Raw genomic sequence first — 16,756 nt, 5'->3', positions numbered from 1 at the left:
TTTTAGATCACATAATCGTACTCTATCTACTGTTCTTTCCTGTGTTAACAGTATTTCTAAAAGTAATGTGTTGCCATAATGCATGCTCTCCATGATAGGTATATGGCAGCTAACTGGAATCAGTATCTCCAGGTGAGAGTCTGGGCTGAGGCTGTTCCTTGACTTAATGGAAATTAGACCAGGTATTGAAGGAACCCAGGGGGTGGGGAGTGCTGGAGAAAGTGGTTTTGGCATAAGTGGCCCAAAATGACCCAAATTTAGAAGCTGCATCTACAATGAGTACACTAAGCCCCCATTTCAAAGTCACAGTCATGGACCAAAACAAGCTCTCCCTTCCCATATGTTCTATTATACTGTTTCCCTCATAAAGCCTCTACAGAGTACTCCCCCTTGATATCCCCCGTACTTCTCTGCATTGTTTTTGCTTTTACTGGAAGATGGCAGAGGGAATGCAGAACTGCTTACTAGGCTCTTGGAAGTGATAAGATTACCACGGGCTTGGTGCAGGAGGACTGGCTTCGGTTTCCAGCACCAACCTTATTTGCTGTATGAATCTGGAGAGGTCAGTAGACTTTGTGAGCTTCAGGTTTGATCTGTAATGTGAGGATAGTAATATTGCTAACTTGAGAATATTGTCATAAGAATTTAATAACATAATTGCTATATAGAACTTGGCACAGGGACAGGCTCGCAGAGAGTGCTAAACCAGTGTTAGCCACCACAGTGACTACCTGTTTTCCATGTCTGGGACCCCTTGCTGATTGACAAAGCCTGAAAACGTGACCTCAGATTTGCCAAGAACCACCATATGTTATGACCTTTAGCATGATATTCTAATTTGGGCATTCCATCCAAAGAAAATCATTCAGAATATGTAAAGCGCTGTGCACAGAGATGCCCATCGCTTTGCCACTTATCATGTGAAAAGTATATACACCCCAAAGCAAAATGCTCAACAGTAGTGACCTGCATTTCTCTTCCCAACGGGATGTTGTCATAACTCATCCAAAGGTAATTATGAGGAATTTCTAAAACATGAAACATTATTATACGTTAAATATAAAACCTCATGTATAGTATAGCAAAATCTATATAAAATGCAAAACTTTGGCATAAATATTAGACAAAAGAAGATATACCGAGTTATTTTTAAGTGGTTTCATTTGAGTGATTTTTTTTGAGTTTTCTATTATTCACACATTTTTCTAAAAAGCAGCCAGATAGGCTGTTAGAAGCTGCACTGATTTATAGATCTTTAGATTAATGACTTGATATCCTGATGTCAGTGAACTCAAACTCTGCAAAGTACTGCTGGAATTTCTTACTCTTTTACTCCCTTGTAGTTCTGTAGAGCACTGGAAAATGTCACGGCCCAGTATGCAGAATTCCACAACAATTTTAAGCATTGTATTTTCCATGGAAATCATAAGCTATGTGGGTAATTTTCCTGGTGGCCTTTCACGCTATTGTCTGTATATCAATTCTGGAATAACTCTGCTAATTTACCTTAAGTCAGCGGTTCTCAACCTGTGGGTCGCGACTCCTTTGGGGGTTGAACAACCCTTTCACAGGGGTCGCCTAAGACCATCGGAAAACACATATATAATTACATATTGTTTTTGTGATTAATCACTATGCTTTAATTATGTTCAAATTGTAACAATGAAATTGGGGGTCACCACAACATGAGGAACTGTATTAAAGGGTCGCGGCATTAGGAAGGCTGAGAACCACTGCTAAGTGGAATATACAGCTCCCTATATATAAAGTCTATAAAAATATGCTCATTGCTTAAGCTATTTCTCAGTGACCTCCCCATATAATCGACACTATTTGTTAGCAATTGAGCAATAATAAATAATCTGTGGATAAGCTTTTGAAGTATATATATTTTTAAATATATATTTTTATTTCAGAGAAGAAGGGAGGAGAGAGAGATAGAAACATCAATGATGAGAGAGAATCACTTGGCTGTGATCGAGCCCACCATCCCGGCATGTGCCCTGACTGGGAATCAAACTGTGGCCTCTTGGTTCATAGGGCTGGAATATTTTTGAATACTTGCATAACAAACTTTTTTTTTAAGCAAATCTTATTTATAGCCTCTTAAAAATAATTATGTCTTTTATTCATGTCATCCGTTTCACTCACTAGGTATATATTTTCTTCATAAGCCTAGTGCGTATAGTGAGAGAGGGTCACCTAGGAAATCATATTTAAATTTATTTTCATCTTGGAAGACCATGTTGCATATTTGAGGTTTCTCTCTACTGAAGCCAGAGTCACCCTTTAAGAGCATAGGTCACATCATCATTTTTCAGCTTAAAAACTTTTAGTGACTTCTATCACCCATAGAAAAATAATCTGAAGCCCTTGCTATTTAAGGTCTTGCATGATCTAGCACCACCAACCTCTTCTCCCCTCATTCACTTCACTCCAACCACAAAGGCTTCTTTTTATTATTCTTTCAACATCTCGAGTTTGTTCCTGTCTCAGGACCATTGAACTCCCTGTTTCCTCAGTCAGTCAGAATTCCCCTCCCACCTGTCATCTTACTCCACTCAACCTGTCATCTTACTCCATGCAGGTATCTGCATGAAGGTCTTTCCTAAGCACCTTTTTCTCAACCATTCCCCTAAAGTTCTCCCTTCCCTAATACTGCTTACTTTCCCTTCATAGCACCTGGGGTTACATTTTGTATTTACTTGTGTATTAGTAGATTTAATGTGATGAATGTTATGATAGTGACATGTGAACAGATGTTAAGGGGAAGGAGAAAGAAAGCATTTAACTCAAGTTCATTGTGGTATTTGGGGGGAAGTCTTATGTGGTGGAACCAGGGGGAGCTTTCTGTCAGTTATAGCTTTCAATTTCAGTTCTGTCATTTATTAGTCAAATGAACTTGGCAAAGTGCTCAGCTTCTCCAAACTTTAGCTTCTTTATCTAAAAAAAAAAAAAAAAAAATGGACACAATAATACTGACCTTGAAGTTACTAAACTGTAACAAAAAACATCTATATATGTAAAAGCCTAAGCAACTAAACAACCTTTGACCGTTTGACCGATAACTGTGACACGCACTGACCATCAGGTGGCAGATGCTCAGTGCACAGGCATGGAAACATGGAACAGACTGAAGAATCTCAGAGGGAGTGGGGAGAGGGAGGGCAGGAAGAAATTAACCAAAGATCTTATATGCATGCTAGAGGCCCAGTGCACAAATCCATCTGCCTGGCCTGCGGGGATTGGGCCGAAGCTAGCAGTCCAACATCCCCCGAGGGGTCCCAGATTGTGAGAGGATGCAGGCCAGGCCGAGGAACTCCATCGGTGTGTGAATCCATGCACCAGGCCTCTAGCCTTTCTATAACACCATAGCATATTGTATATGGTAAATCCTCATATAAAATAGTTGATAATAATGAAGTTGATAGTTTTCTAAAAAAATAATTAGTTCACTTTGGCTGTAAAGCTAATGACTTTTTCTTTTTGGGCAAATAGCTAATATCTATTAAGTCTTCCAATTAGTGGCCAAAGATTGATTCTGCTTCTTAACATTATTGCTTGCCCAAGGACTCTCTGTGTTTCAATGGGGGCTGATTTCCTGAGAAATTGTGCTTGGAAATAAAGAAGCAAGTGGAGAGGAAAGGTGGTTATGGTGGCGATAGTGGGACTATACAAGAACAAAAGTTATTTCTGAATGTTTTATTATTAATTATTAAATGTTTACTGAAAAGGGGACCTTAGAGATTATGTAATTCACCCCTGTCAATTTACTGACTAGGGAAAAGAGATTTTCAAGTCCTCCAGTCCTCCATCAATTTATTTAAATGCATTGTATAAAATAACACTGGTGCTTCTGGGAGAGTAGGAAAGTACTTTGTTAATTAGGCAAAAAAGAACAGAAATGTTTATATAATGTCTCTGTTTCCTCATTGGCCAGAAAGTTATTTTGTTTTGGTATAGCCTAGCTTATTCAAAACTATCGGCTAGATAGCAATGGCCTTCTCATCTTTTATCATGTGTATCATTAATAAACAAGATTTGCAAAAATACTACAAATATCACTCTCACAGAATTGTTACATTCTGCTGGTGTCTTTTAACCTTAGAAAATTGTGGTTATGTTTACATTTCAGTATACTTGTAAAGTGCTCCTGTTTTCAAGGACTATTACATTATTGCCATAATTTAATTTAGTTCAAGAACTATTTATTGATTACTAGATTCTGTATTAGGCTATGTGGATGGAAAGATGGGTAAAGCATGCTTTATTTCCTTAAAGTCCAGGGAGTGAGAAGGATTATATTGTGGTAAATTATAATTATTATAATGATCATTATTATGAGTACAGATGTTTTTAACATGTTATGTGAGCCCAGAAAATAGACACCCACGTCAGTATTGGGAGAAGGCGTCCTGGAAGAGAAAGAGAAGGAGGAGGAGGGCTGTGAGAACTGTGTATGTGCAACTTTTCATGATTCCAGTTTTATGGGGCTACAAATAAGTAACTTCCTCTTCATCCCTGCAGACATCAGTTCACGAATGCTTGAATCACATCTTTGTTTTCTCTAGGAATTGGCAAACGGACAGTTGCCAAAGATATGTCCCCTATGTATTTCCCTTTTTATTCTCTGGTACTCAAAGGGCTAGTGGAGTTTCCAATCTCCACCAAGGTATCTTTCCACAAAGATTACACAAAAGTCTTTTAACAATGAATAACAAAAAAATAATAATACAATAGTACACTTTTTAATTAAGCATTTCAGCAATTGCTTGAAAAATCTCTGCCCTAAGCAACAGTTATGGTGTCTTCTGCAGATATTGGGAAATATGTAGTAGGCTGTTTATTGGTTTTAAATGAGTATTCAATGAATGAAGGCTAGAGTATGGTGTTTGGAAGAGTCTGCAGATTGTGCTTTTTATTTTTTCCCAAGTTTCAAGCACTCAGAAACCAATTACTTTTAAAGAAAACAGCCAAATAGGTTGCTGTTTAACAAGCTACACATCTCAGTAGATTCAAGAGTTAACATTAACAGGAATCCAGAAGGTTTTAAAAAGTAGTTTTTATCTTAGCTGAAAACAAATCAGTTAATATCAGTGCACTGAAACATCAGTTAATATAGACTGGTTTTAATTTCCTTTTTATAAAAAGTAATCTCTTGTATGCCTAGAGATATATTTCATTGCAAGTTCCTATAAATTGGAGAAGGAGGAAGGGAGGGTATGTGTGTGTGTTTGGTGGGGGTCAAGAGATGGAAAGAGGAACTCTATAACTGCATATAGACAATATTTTTTTTAAATATCCTCATAACTCTCTTATCCATTGTCTTTTCTTTGATTCCTAAATCAGTTCTTATGCCAACAGGAAAAAATATAGATATTATCTATAACTTTTTCTTAAATATTAATAAAACACATTTGGTTATACATGGTATATTCTTTAAATTTGCTATTTTTCTTCCCTTTTTTTAGTGCCATTTCCCTGTGATGATGCAAATTTAGGGAAACTACATTTCAGTGTGAGGACCCTAAGTGTATTTCCGACTGAGCTGATTACTTTGAGCTAATGTAGTGTTCCATTCACTGGATTCCACACACTTCCCCTATATTGACTGCATTATCAGTAGTAGTAATCCCAGATATCATTACTAGCCAATTACACAAATGCATATATAATAACTTATTCACCAAGATTATCTAAGTCTTAATTTTGTAATGAACCTAGTCATCCTCTTGTCCAATTGAGTATAGTTACATATTTTGATCTAGTAAGCTAAATGCAAATATATTGAATAATTGTAGTAGGTAATTACCTATAGATGTTTGTAACAGCACAAAATGAGGGCAATTTGAGTGTAATTTGTTTCTTATTCTATCTGAAGACTGAATTAGAGAAGGTTAACTGCTGTGAAAAATAGACCCAGACTTGTATTAAGATCAAACACAATAGAAATGTATTTCCTGGTCACCTAATGGAATTTGGTGTGAGAACTGATACTTGGGCCTGCAGTTATCCTAGGTGGGTGTGTGGCATATTCAATGTAAGACTTTCAAGCCCACCTGGAGGATTCATTTCATGGGAAAAGAACATGGAGGAGTGAATGAGAGATGCCTATGAACTAATCCTGGCAGCGAAGAACCTTCATATTCTATTGGCTAAGGCAGGGGTCCTCAAACTACGGCCCGCGGGCCACATGCAAATACAAATATTGTCTTTGTTCCCATTTTGTATTTTCACTTCAAAATAAGATATGTGCAGTGTGCATAGGAATTTGTTCATAGTTTTTTTTTAAAACTATAGTCCGGCCCTCCAACGGTCTGAGGGACAGTGAACTGGCCCCCTGTTTAAAAAGTTTGAGGACCCCTGGGCTAAGGTCACATGACCACATTTAACAACCTAGGGAATGGGGATTATGCTCTATCCTAGGAAGCAAAGGAGAGCATGGATTTTGGTGAGCAGTTAGTAGTTTTTGCCATAAGAAATCAAAACAGAACTTGCTCCCGATCTCTATCTAATGCCTTGCCATTATTTGGAATTCCTATCAAGCTTTCTTTACTTTTATTTTTTTTTATACCATGTCAGTGTCTTAAAAAAACTAGATCCATGCCCTCTTAGACTTGTACATATTAAACAATTAAAGAATGAAAAATATAAAAATTACAAAGTATTTTTTCAATATTTTAAACAAATAAATTATGCTCATGTTACTGTAATTATTTCTCAGCAGGTTAAATTTTAGATAAGTAGATTTGAATAAAAGGTTTTTGGAGCTAAAACAAAATGCCTCTCAGTTCAACCCTCTTATTTCGCAGGGAAGGAATGTGAAGCTTGAAGAGATGAATTTATTTGCTTAATTGTGCAGGAAGTGTTAGTTGTTTCAGGCTCTTTCTCAAGGAGAGTCTCTTTCGGTAACATTTGTTTTCATGGTTTCTATTTGTAGACATATTGCTCACAAATCATACATCATTGAATAATGTCCATCCATTTATAGAAATGAAGTCAAACACAACAAATTGTAACTGATGTCACCTAGTATGTTTAAATCCTGAGAAAAATAGACGCAGGCAACATTCCAGATTTTTTTAAAATTTATTTGAAGATGCGTAATAATTAGTTACTTAACTAAATTTTCTTTTTAAATAAAGTAATTTTCTGACTTATTTTAAAAAAAAGAATAATGACTTCTAGGTAAATCTTCATTTCTAAAATTATATTATCCATGGCATGTGGATTATAAAATTTTAGAGGAGGCAAATTTCTGATTGCTATGCTATTTAATATTTAGAATGAAAAGTTAAGGGGAAACAAACTACAAAATCTGAAATATTAAAACCTATGTTTCTTTTAAGGAAAAGAACCAAATAATTATTTTTTTATTAAACAATTGTATTGCTTTTTCAGTGGATGAGAACCCCTTAAAAGTAAAATTTAACTGTATTATTGAGATGCTACACTAGCAAAAAAGATAGTTTCTTATTTCACTGTTGTCATAGCCTAACTTCATTGAAGATGTATAAAATGGAGACTGTGTAAGAAAAGTGGCACAAGTCTAGAGATACTCCAAATCATACAAACTCGAGAAAATTTTGAAATGATGTGGAATTTTGGAGTTATTCTCACCATTCTTATTGACATCAGACATTAACTGGGGTTGATATTACTAGTATACCATGAGCGAACCCAAATCATGAGTGACACACTTTTTTTTTTTTAATTCAAAGAAAACTGAAGCACAATCTTGAGAATTGGTTTTTATTAGAAACATTCTAAACAGTGCTCCATGTTAATACTCATCTGGAGAGTAATTTTTGCTTTTCATATTGAGTAAGGATTACATAATCTGGCAAATTTATCTTAAGTGGAGATAATCAAAGGCTTTGCTCCTTCCCTGTCCACCTTCTACCAAATGCACATAAAAAGGTCCATCTAATCTTGTGATGCTACAAAAGAGCAGTAGTGTGAAAGGTAGGTAAAGGCGATAACTGGGTATTGGTTACTTTCATCTTTACCTGTTGCCTGTGCTAAAAGTCTGCATTCAGTTGATTATTAATGTAAAAAAAACACAGCAAAATATACAGTGTCACTATATTCATGCATCAGGGACATCAAGGATAAGGCCATCTTTTAATGCACCGTGGATTGTCATTTATATTGCTTTGATTTGCAAGGATTTTATATGTACTCTTCTAGGGAGTAGAGATATATGCTGCTTTTGGCTCCTTTTTTGGATAAACTCTCTTTAAAAGCAGGCAACAAGTGTCCAGATAATTTAAAAAAGCTTCAGTTTCATATTTTCCAAGGTATCTACCATTAGTTCACAAGATGACATGACATTTATTTTGAAAGAAAAATAATAAATGATGAGTCTATTTTCTTAATAGTTTTGTAATTTGGAGCCTATTAAAATATAACTGCTTTTCATAGGTGCTGTGGAAAGCATTTTTTTAAAAATGACTGGCAGGTTTGAAAAATGCTTATATGGTAAAGTAACATATAGTCAGAACCCCAAGCTGCTACTTTAATTTTGATGATCATTTTGAACACAATCTATATTAAATATTACACACAGCTACATGAAACATAAAGAGAACGCCAGAGGAATGGAAATTTTATTTCCCCAATCAATTATTTTCAATGACTTGTGACCTCTGAAGAGTTTCTCTGAAGAAATACACCTAGAGTTGATTTTATTCAAATTGCACAATTCTTTCTTTCTAAAACCATGCATGTTGGTGTTTATATGTTCACATAAATCTTTAACTGTCCCACTCTGTACATATTTAGGGGCATTGGCATCCTAAGTAGAACTATATTTATGTAAAAAGTGAGTAATTTTGTTTTAAAACAGTGAGTATGTCTTCTTTATACCATGGTGAATCTTGCGTTCTGCCTCTTATTTGCATAAGTAAAATCTTCATTTTTGCATCATCATGTACCTTTTTTGCATATAATTAACATTGACGTTTTCTGGCTATGCAGAGCTGGCTATTTGCCTCAGAGTATTCCCCTGGAGATTATCCGATACCTGTCTGAGGAGAAGGATTTTCTTCCTTGGCACGCTGCCAGCCGAGCTCTTTATCCTCTGGATAAATTACTGGACCGCATGGAGAAATACAATGTCTTCAATGTAAGAAGATATATTTTCTTCTTTCTATTTTCAGATGATAAAGTATTTTCTCATTAACTACTTTAGCCAGCTGACCCTGAGTTATTTTGATTCCTTCTAATTCATGTCATCATTTTTACCCTGATTTTCTGTGCAACAATGATGACAATTACTTGAAGAAGTTTAATACAAGCTACTTTTTTTTTTCTGGCCTAAAAGTATCAATGAAGCTTAAATGCCTCAGAATTTAAGAACAAATATACATGGCGAATTCTTAAAGTTCAAACTTACTTTCCAAGAGTTAAAGGGTTCTATGTTCACAAAGGACTTAACCTGGGTAGAAGGATTGCAAAGATCTTAACAGACTATAGACAGTTTCGGTAGAGGCTCCCAGTCATTATTTTTATCTGAGAGGGCATAGTGAATTCAATTCACTTCCTTAATTAACACGGATAAGATCAACATTGAGGCAAAAACCCATTCATAATTGGGTCCAAGGGGACACAAGAAAGCAAACAACAGATAATCCAAATAGACATGAAGACATGACAAACATTTCAAAGTGTTACCTGACCAGATTTCCTAAGTTGCAAGCCTGGTAAACCAAAATTGCACTGCTGATACCATCTAATCTAATGTAATAATCATTTTGAATAAGATTAAGTAGTGCTAATGAGCTTTTGATTCCTAAATGTCTTATCATCAGTGAGACTTTTGCAGATGAGAATATACCTCTGTGCTTTTTATCACCTTTGAGCACTATTATTTGCATTTAGTTATATTAAGAGTCTTCCTTATGTTTTACAAAATTATTCTAGTTCTTATTCTATTTCTGTTAATTAACCTACACATTTGGAATTACGATGACCATAGCTATAAAAATCTATTTATTAGAACCATCTAAATTGTCTGATGTCTATCAGAATTGTTTCTTTTTATCTTATCCTAAACCTGCATAAAAACACCTGTTTTAAATTCTTTTTAAACTAGAGGTCTGATGCACAGAATTCGTGCACTTGGCTGGCGGGGTGGGGGGTGGGGTGGGGTGGAATCAGCCAGGCCTGCACCCTCTCTCAGTCCAGGAGCCCTCAGGAGATGTTTGACTGACGGCTTAGGTCCTTAGCATTGCCACAGAAGTGGGAGAGGCTCCCGAGACCGTCCTGCACTCACTAGCCGTGAGCCCTGCTTCTGACTGAGCATCGCTCCCCCTGTGGGAGCACACTGACCACCAGGGGGCAGCTCCTGCATTGAGCATCTGCCCCTTGGTGGTCAGTGCATGTCATAGCAACTGGTCATTCCACCAGTTGGTCAATTTGCGTATTAGCCTTTTATTATATAGAATGGGAATAATTTTGGCTTGACTGTTAGTTTTGTCCAAACCCTTAAAACAGTCATACAAAGAAATGTGTCACTACAGTTATGGCATAATTTTTCTGTGCTGGAGAAAGACTTATTAAACTTCCCTTTTCTCAACACAGAAATACTACAATATTAAACTTTTGTAAAAGTAAAATACATTTTACTATATATTTGTACTTTTGTATACCACATCAGACACCTCAATTTCAGTAAAAGTTAAGAACTGCTTTTACTGTAATTTTAGTGCTTTCATTCCTTTGATGAAATTCAGGACTACATTAAAGTTAGGAGAGCATACCTTACATTGCTATTAATATTTAAATATATTATGAGCTGAATGAGTTATTGACTTTGAAATACCATGTCATTTTACTAAAGATTGTTCTGTGCATGCCAGATTCAACAATGGTAGGCTATTGGCTGGGTCTACATATAAGCTTACATTAAATATGCTCTATTAATATAAAATGCATAAATATTAGGTACTCATTTTAATAAACTATATCCACATACATTTGTATATAAGTATGCATGACTATCATTATTTCTATTTCTTTGTTTTGCTATAAAAATTGACATAAAAATAATAGTGCAAATCATTCAATAAGAAGTAAATAGTGGACTTCTATCATAGCAATTGCATTTTATTCTTATTATCCATATTTGAAATACTAAGTTGAATAAAATTATAATAGATTATTACCATGCCTAAATTTTACATATATTTCAAAGTATTTAGAAAATATTTTAATTTCAGTATATATTTTAGTTGTCATTATGGAGAGGTTTGAAACTGACATTACCTTTATTTCCCCTATCCCTGTTTAGGAATATATTTTAAAGCAAGTTGCAACAACATACATCAAGCTGGGATGGCCAAAAAACAGTTTTAATGGATCTCTTGTTCAAGCGTCCTACCAACATGAGTACTGTTTTATTTTATTACTTGCTTCTTTTCCCCTGACTGAAGTGTACAATAACATACTACTACTACCATTGTCACTTTAGCAGCTTGAAAAGATCTTGCTCTCATTTTGCATTTTTTATTTCCCTTTCCTGGGAAGACTGCCGGTGGGGAATATAGTTACCACCTCCTGGTACTGAGATCATAGGCCTTTTCTTGCTATGTTTTAATTTAAGATCTGCTTTTTTTTTTTTTTTTTTGGTGAGGTTGAGTTCTGAATCCATGCCCCTCAGAGTAGAACTGTTTCCAGAGCAGATTTTTAATATGATTAACTTCTACGCTTTCCTGTCTCAGGAAATCAGGATTTCCGTATCTGAAAACTATTTTTCTGCTAATTATTCACTTATCTACTGTAGTGTAATGTAACGACTTACCCTTTCTCCCTAGATATTAACACTGCTTTCATTTTTTTTTTTTCCTTTGATGATACATAAGAGAACTCCGTCGGGAAGTTATAATGCTGGCCTGCAGCTTTGGCAACAAGCACTGTCACCAACAGGCATCGACACTTATTTCAGATTGGATTTCCAGCAACAGGAACAGGTAAATGCAACCAAATCCTGAAATTTCCCTATGACCCAATAATGCTTTCAGATTCTCAGTGGATGCATTCCGCTTTATCTCCTGGGGAAAATCAGGACAAGAAAAAAAGACACTGCAAGACTTGGGTTCAGGTCCACAGCTTACTAGGCAACATCATGAAACCCACAATGCATTTATCTTTGCAAGGTTTGGTAGAGTTTTGAAATAACTCTAGAAAATCAGACCCTTATTCATCATCTATAGGTGTCAATTTATTTTGAATTTTGATGGCGTAGCTATCTCATGAGAACAAAATAATTAAGTGTAGGCCAAACTTTAAGGTTGTTTATAAAGGTTGTGGTATTTATTCATTAAACAACTGCAAGCATATGACATAAGGGGGCATAGTGTTAATATTAAAAACTAAACACAAAAAGGTTATAAAAAAGATCTTTACTCTTTCAGTGACCCTTGGCAAAGACCTTAAACTTATATCTTATCTTGGAATTTCACAGTCAGTATTTTAATACATTATGGAGGTTAAAATTATTTAATATAATTACTTTCAATAAGAATATTACACTAAATGTCACTCATTAATGTTAATGCAAAGAATATTCAACATAAAAAAAATAGAGGTCAGTGATCTTCTTATTGCAGTTTTTTAAACATTCTTAGGTGGCTTTATATTTCCAAATTTCATATTTTTTATTGCTTTTTGCATTTTGGGTAATTTATAATCAGTCCTCTCCAGCCTTTGCAGTAAGGTGAGTCTGATCATAAGGCTGAGGAACTAGGGGATAATTTGTTCAGATGATTCTATTCTACATGCCACAATAAACTGGCCCCTGATCTGAGTGGCTGGGGTGACCCCATGGGCAATGGATTTGCTCTAGTTGAGCATAGAGAACCACCGAGAATATAATGTACTTATGAAACAAATTGGTATTGGCCTTGTTGAGAATCATTTAGATTTATTTGTCATATCTGACTCCAGGTCAAAAGGTAGTTATCCTGCTTTAAAACTCTGAGGGAAACCTTTTACTGAATTACTTAGTAATTTGTCATAATATCTCACCTTCTCTAGCATTTTCCTGTTTGCCCTTTAAGTTAATAATTTCTGGTCTTATACCGAGCCAAGAAGGAAAATATTTTATCATTATTATCTCCCAATCGATCCATCAAATACTTGAAGACAGTGATTAAATCTGTCATTAGTCTTCCCTAGAACTAAAGCATCTTCATCGTTCAACTTTACTAATGATTATCTTTTTTGCTAAGTCTTCTGAAAACTATTATTCAGACTTAAAATATTATAAAAACTTTATTCCTATTTTTACCACCTCCTTTAATTCTACCACATTGACGTAAACTATGGAACCATAAGTATTTATTCAAAGTGAAATCATACAAAATTTTATTAAGATACATAATCATGTGTGCATATGAGAAAAAAGGTGAAATGCATTATTTAAAAATTGTGGTTTCTCTTCCCCTGTTTTTTGTTTGATTATTTTTTGTTTGTTTATTTTCTTTTTTTTAATCAACACAGGCCTTTTCTCAGAGCTGATGTTTTTTAACAATTTAATGAATTTACTCTTATTAACATACTAGAGGCCCGGTGCACAAAAATTTGTGCACTCGGGGTGGTGGGGACAGGCTTCAGCCCGGCCTGTGCCCTCTCACAGTCTGGGACCCCTCAGGGGATGACCACCTGCTGGCTTAGCCCTGCTCCCCGGGGGATTGGGCCTAAGCTGGCAATCAGACATCCCTCTGGTAGCCCGGCAGCCCTCGGGGGATGTCCACTTGCCAGCGGGGAGCAGACCTAAGCTGCAGTCTGACATCCTTAGCGCTGTTGAGGAGGCAGGAGAGGCTCTCACCACCACCGCTGTACTGGCAGCCATCAGCCTAGCCTGTGTCTGAGCAGAGCTCCCCCATGTGGGAGCGCACTGACCACCAGAGGGCAGCTCCTACATTGAGCATCTGCCACCTGGTGGTCAGTGTGTGTCATAGTGACCAGTCATTCCCAGTCTTTCTGCTGTTAAGGTCAGTTTGCATATTACCCTTTTACTATATAGGATAGAGGCCTGGTGCACGGGTGGCGGCTGGCTGGTTTGCCCTGAAGGGTGTCCCGGATCGGGGTAGGTGTCCCACTTGGGTGCCTGGCCAGCCTGGGTGAGGCGCTTATGGCTGTTTTCATCTGGTCACACCCTCTTCAGGGTAGGGGTCCCCACTGGGGTACCTGGCCAGCCTGGATGAGGGGCTGAGGGCCATTTTCAGGCTGGCCAGCAACTGAAGCTCCCAGCCTCTCCTTTTTTTCTTTTTTTTTTTTTATTCTGGGATTTATTTACCTTCTATAATTGAAAATTTGTTGCCATCACTGGGGCTGAGAGCTGGCTCCTACTCGCTCCAGCTTTGAGGCCACAGCCTGCTGAGAGCAGGTATCTGGGGTTTGTTTAGCTTCTATAATTGAAACTTTGTTGCTGTCACTGGAACTGATACCCGGCTCCTACTCGCTCCAGCTCTGAGGCCATGGCCTGCTGAGAGCAGGTATCTGGAGTTTGTTTAGCTTCTATAATTACAACTTTGTTGCTTTTGGAGCTCAGAGCTGGGCCTAGGCAGCTGGGAACCTTGGCTTCCTCCATCACTGGAGCAAGTAAGCCTCCTGCTTGCTTCACCTGCGTGTCTGCCGGGCCGCCATCTTGGTTGGGTCAATTTGCATATTGTGCTGATTAGCCAGTGGGAGGTGTAGCGAAAGTACGGTCAATTACCATGTTTGTCTATTATTAGATAGGATATTCTTACCATTTATTAAAATTGGACTCGTACCATTGCATTACCATAATTTCTCTAGAGTGTTCAAGCCCAATATCTCTTCCTACATTTAAAAATATAACTTTGGGAAAATGCTATTTTTTAAATAATACACCTAACACAATTTTACTGAGTGATTCTCAATACCAGCTGGTAGCTGGAAAGCAGAGAAGAAGCAGAGCTCAAATAGCGATACTTTGAAGCAAGAACAGGGTTAAAACACAAGGAAGGGAGGGATGGCAACCTTGGAGGAGTAAATCTGCTTCTTGAAGGATGGGTAGGACTGTTACATGGACAAGGTCAGACTGAAGGTATGAGTAGGTGTGTCTTATGAGTATGTAGAGTGCGGAGATGGGCATTCCCAGAAGAAGGCAGACATGCAGATTGATGTTTCCTTTGATTGTTGTCATTTTATGACTTTCAAGTTGGAAGAACCCATCATTCCTATAATCCCTTATCAATGAAAGCTCATGAAGAAGGTGTCAGCTCATTTTGGTTTTGATAACTCTGCCATTTCTTCATGATAAAACAATTAAAATTAGGCCTAATACTTTAAGGTGCTTTTGTTATTTTCATCATCATTTTTATACTTTCCTGCTTTGTGTTCTTTTGTAACAGGGCAAGTAAACATGCTAAGTGAAACTAGCTCTGTGTTGACTAAAATTTGCTCAACCAACCATATGACATGCCCCAGCACATACAAGTGACCTCCTGTGCGAGGGTACGTGATACTTAGCTAACTATGTGTGAAGATCAGAGGTTTAATTTGTATTTTTGGGATGACACCTTAATAATAAAACAATAATGCAGTCCTGTAGTTGGTGCTGAGTTTAACTTTTTTTTCTTTTTCTGAGTTTAACTTTCTTATACTGAGTCAATAAAGGGAACTGCAAGTTTTCTTCTTAAATGAGCCTGGAACAACAGACCAGTCAATTTTGTTTGTTCGCTTGTTTTCATTTAAGTGGAACCTTAAAAATGATCTTTAAAAAACCTCCAAGGTACTGAAATAGTATACTTATAAAATATTTTGGGAGACGCTCTGGATTTATGTTAATAAATCTAAAAGAAAGAGAGGCATGGAAGTAACAGGGATTACAAATATTTGGGGTGTTGTGCTGCTATATAGCCTAATCTCATATGCTGGGGAGATAGGTTACATCAGTGACATTGGGTTCAGAAAAATGAAATTGATGTGAAAGCTGATGCAGAACAAGACAACGGAACCAAAAAGTGCAATAAAAATCTAGAAATGGTAGCAGCAGAGAGAAAAAAAATTCAAGAATTACACTGGGTGATGAATTGAATGAGTAAATGTTCTGATTCCTGTTAAAATATTCAAATGCCATAGTGCTTTGAATTGTAATGGTGATGTCATGCATAAAAACATATTGAGCTACATTCAGGTCTTGTTAGGCTGTGAATTGGGGACTAAGTTCAGCAGACACCACATTTCAGAAAAGAGACAAATTGCTGAGCATTTGGTAGAGAACAATGCAAGAGATAAAAGATCTTGACAATACAGATACAAAGGGAGGTTGGAGACTTGAAAATTTCACTCTAAAAAAAAGACATAGAAAGATGTTAGCCTTTTTGTCTGGATAAAAAGCATAAGAAAGGGGACAGCTAGTGGTTTCTTTCATTGGTTGGTGCAAATAAACAAGAAATAATTGGCCTGAGCTTCACTGAGTAAAATATAGAGAATCTTTCATTATTGCAGGTGAATTGTAATTTGAAAACCTCTGTATCAAAACACTGTTGAGCCTGGCCTGTGTGGCTCAGTGATTGAGCATCGACCCATGAACCAGGAGGTCACAGTTAGATTCTGGGTCAGGGCATATGCCCAGGTTTCAGGCTTAATCCCCAGTAGTGGTGTGCAGGAGGCAGCCAATCAATGATTCTCTCTCTCATCATTGAAGTTTCTATCTTTCCCTTATTCTCTGAAATCAATAAAAACATAAACAAACAACCAAAAACACTGTTGAGATTTACAG

General features: G+C 36.7%; 1 protein-coding gene across 1 annotated transcript in view; it reads left to right on the top strand.

The window, feature by feature from the left end:
• TRHDE (thyrotropin releasing hormone degrading enzyme) overlaps window positions 1-16,756 on the top strand; it is a 378,007-nt gene that overhangs the window by 320,775 nt on the left and 40,476 nt on the right. Inside the window, exons 13-15 of the mRNA XM_081083285.1 lie at window positions 8,980-9,127; window positions 11,294-11,391; window positions 11,865-11,972. Of these exons, the coding sequence (XP_080939411.1) occupies window positions 8,980-9,127; window positions 11,294-11,391; window positions 11,865-11,972 (354 nt within the window). The remainder of the gene's footprint in view (window positions 1-8,979; window positions 9,128-11,293; window positions 11,392-11,864; window positions 11,973-16,756) is intronic.

The sequence above is a fragment of the Myotis nattereri genome (assembly GCF_964212035.1).
Source record: "Myotis nattereri genome assembly, chromosome: 2".
Classification (NCBI taxonomy): domain Eukaryota; kingdom Metazoa; phylum Chordata; class Mammalia; order Chiroptera; family Vespertilionidae; genus Myotis; species Myotis nattereri.
This window is presented reverse-complemented; position numbering and strand designations above follow the sequence as displayed.